At 54.7% G+C, this 2,744-nt stretch overlaps 1 protein-coding gene across 2 annotated transcripts in view; it reads left to right on the top strand.

Annotated features, from left to right (window-relative positions):
• SPNS3 (spinster homolog 3 (Drosophila)) overlaps window positions 1-2,744 on the top strand; it is a 59,463-nt gene that overhangs the window by 21,814 nt on the left and 34,905 nt on the right. The window contains exon 8 of one of the 2 annotated variants that reach the window (XM_011980419.1): window positions 5-194. The exons of the other annotated variant lie outside the window; for it this stretch is intronic. Within the exon in view, the coding sequence (XP_011835809.1) occupies window positions 5-194 (190 nt within the window). The remainder of the gene's footprint in view (window positions 1-4; window positions 195-2,744) is intronic. 2 annotated transcript variants of the gene reach the window in all.

Here is a 2,744-nt window from a genome sequence, read left to right on the forward strand (position 1 = left end):
TTAGCCTGATTTTTGGGTCATTGACCATCATGACCGGCGTCATTGGGGTCATCTTGGGGGCAGAAGCTGCGAGAAGGTACAAGAAAGTCATTCCAAGAGCTGAGCCCCTCATCTGCGCCTCCAGCCTGCTCGCCACGGCCCCCTGCCTCTACCTGGCTCTCGTCTTGGCCCCGACCACCCTGCTGGCCTCCTATGTAAGTGAGACCCTCTCTGGAGGTGGGGACAGGGTTGGGGGGCGAGGAACTCCCGTTTCCACGGCTCACACTATGCCCGGCCTTTACACACATTATGTTGATCTCTCCTTCTGGGTAGAGCTTATCCCCGTTTTGCAGATCAGCAAAGAGAGGCTGGACGCGGTGGCTCACGTTTGTAATCCTAGCACTTTGGGAGGTCAAGGCCGGCCTGGCCAATATGGTGAAACCCCGTCTCTACTAAAAATATAAAAAAATTAGCTGGGCATGGTGTTGGGCACCTGTAATCCCAGCTGCTCGGGAGGCTGAGGCAGGAGAATCCCTTGAACCCGGGAGGCGGAGGTTGCGGTGAGCTGAGATTGTGCCGCTGCACCCCAGCCTGGGCAACAGAGCACGACTCCATCTTGCGGGGGAAAAAAAGAGAGAAGCTTACCAGGAGTTCCACAGTGAGGAAGGGGCAGAACTGGGATTTGAGCCTGAGCTTTTCTGACTGTAAAAGGTGTCCTCTGAGCATTGGATTAATGTGTTAGTTTGAGAAAATAGGACTCATTTATTGCCAGGGCATATTGTGGGTCCAAGAAGAAATAGAGCAATTCTCCCCAGGTTACAGAGGAGGGAAGCAAGGCCCAGATTGGTTACGGCCAATGTGGTTGCTGCTTTAAGGGCGATAATCACGGTAATATCAAGTATTCCATATCCACATCCCATCGCACCCTTTCATGGGCCTCACACTCTGGCCGTGCCAGCCACGTGGGCACACTGCCTTCCCAGACTTTGCATGTGTCCATTTCTTCCACCGAGAGCACCAGTTCGTCTTTTGTGCATCCCAAAATCCTCCTTCTGCAAGACTCAACTGAAAGTCAGCTTCCTCCAAAAGCCTTCCCGGACCGCTCTATCCTCACGCCAGAATTCATGTTCCTGCTTGGGCTCAGTGCCTGTTTGGCTCCCATGAGGCACCGAGGTGTATGGGGCCTGTCCAAAGACAGGGGGCCCAAAGGGCGGGGGACCAGAGCTGGAGGGTCCCTGTGTGCAGCTGTGTCCCTGGCTCCCCAAAGCCCCAGCCCTGCCTGACCCCCAACATGGGAAAGGGCCACTGCTTCTGGGAAACTGACACCAGCCCAGCCGGAAGCAGAGGAGCTAGACCTCCCCTCCTTTCCCAGATCCATGGCCCCGGGCCCTGTGGCTGCAGACAGGGCCCATACGCGTGTGCACCAGGTTTACTGAGCAGGCCAGACTTTGGAAAAGTAAATCAGCCACAACTTCATTGTCCTCACACTAGTTTGACCGCATCGCCCACCCATGGCCAGAGCCCATCGCTTCTCCAGTCACACGCACGAACTAAACAGTCTGGTCCCATTGAAATAAAAACTTTGGCCCTGCTTCCGAATAAAGTTTCTTTTTTCTTTTTTTTTTTGAGACTGAGTCTCGCTCTGTTGCCCAGGCTGGAGTGCAGTGGCGTAATCTCAGCTCACTGTAACCTCTGCTTCCTGGGTTCAAGTGATTCTCCTGCCTCAGCCTCCCAAGTAGCTGGGATTACAGGCGTGTGCCACCACGCCCAGCTATTGTTTAAATTTTTTATTTTATTTTATTTATGTATTTATTTTGAGATGGAGTCTCGCTCTGTTGCCCAGGCTGGAGTGCAGTGGTGCCATCTCAGCTCACTGCAACCTCCACCTCCCAGGTTCAAGCTATTCTCCTGCCTCAGTCTCTTGAGTATCTGGGATTACAGGTGCGCGCCACCATACCCAGCTAATTTTTGTATTTTTAGTACAGATGGGGTTTCACCATGTTGGCCAGGATGGTCTTCAACTCCCAACCTTATCATCCACCCGCTTCAGGTTCCCAAAGTGCTAGGATTACAGGTGTGAGCCACTGTGCCTGGCCCCAAATAAAGTTTCTATCCAGGACCAGAAAATTGCCTTGGGAAGAGGTGGGGCTACAGTCGGGTTTTGTTCTCCTTGCTCCATCTTCCACCCCACATCCCTGACATCCCCCCTCCCCTCACAATTCTGTCCCCTCCAGAGATGAGCAGGCAAGGGAGGATGACAGAGAACAGGCCGAGTACTGTCTGTGTCCGGAGTTGTTTTCGCCCTCTGTCAGTGTCCCCCATGTGGCAGATGCTCAGAGGCGGGGTGTGGGGGGCCTTTGTGGGCATTTTGGGGTCTCTGGCCCTGGTTTTTACTTTGCCCAATTCCCTGATGCAAGGGTTGCCTTTCCAGCCAGGCCGTCTTGCCTGGGTGGGCAATCCTCTCATGAGCACCGTGTCTCCCTCCGTGGTGTCCATCTGACCCCTGGAGGAGGTCAGGAAGGGAGGCCTCCACCACTGCCGCCCTCTCCCCTCCCACGACACTGCAGACTACTTCATCTGGTATCCCCACCTGCTGCTTCCCTGGGGGGAGTCAGGCCCCAGGGTCCATTCTCACCGAATGCCAGATGACATGCGTCTGGGTGTCCTGAGGACGTCTTCTGTGCACGCCCCTCAGGCTGTCCTGGTATAGGAGGCTTCGCGTTTAGCCAGCGTCCAGCCAGGGAGAAAGGGCAGCTTCCTTCTTG

The sequence above is a fragment of the Mandrillus leucophaeus genome, unplaced genomic scaffold (assembly GCF_000951045.1).
Source record: "Mandrillus leucophaeus isolate KB7577 unplaced genomic scaffold, Mleu.le_1.0 Scaffold212, whole genome shotgun sequence".
In the NCBI taxonomy this organism is placed as follows: Eukaryota; Metazoa; Chordata; class Mammalia; order Primates; family Cercopithecidae; genus Mandrillus; species Mandrillus leucophaeus.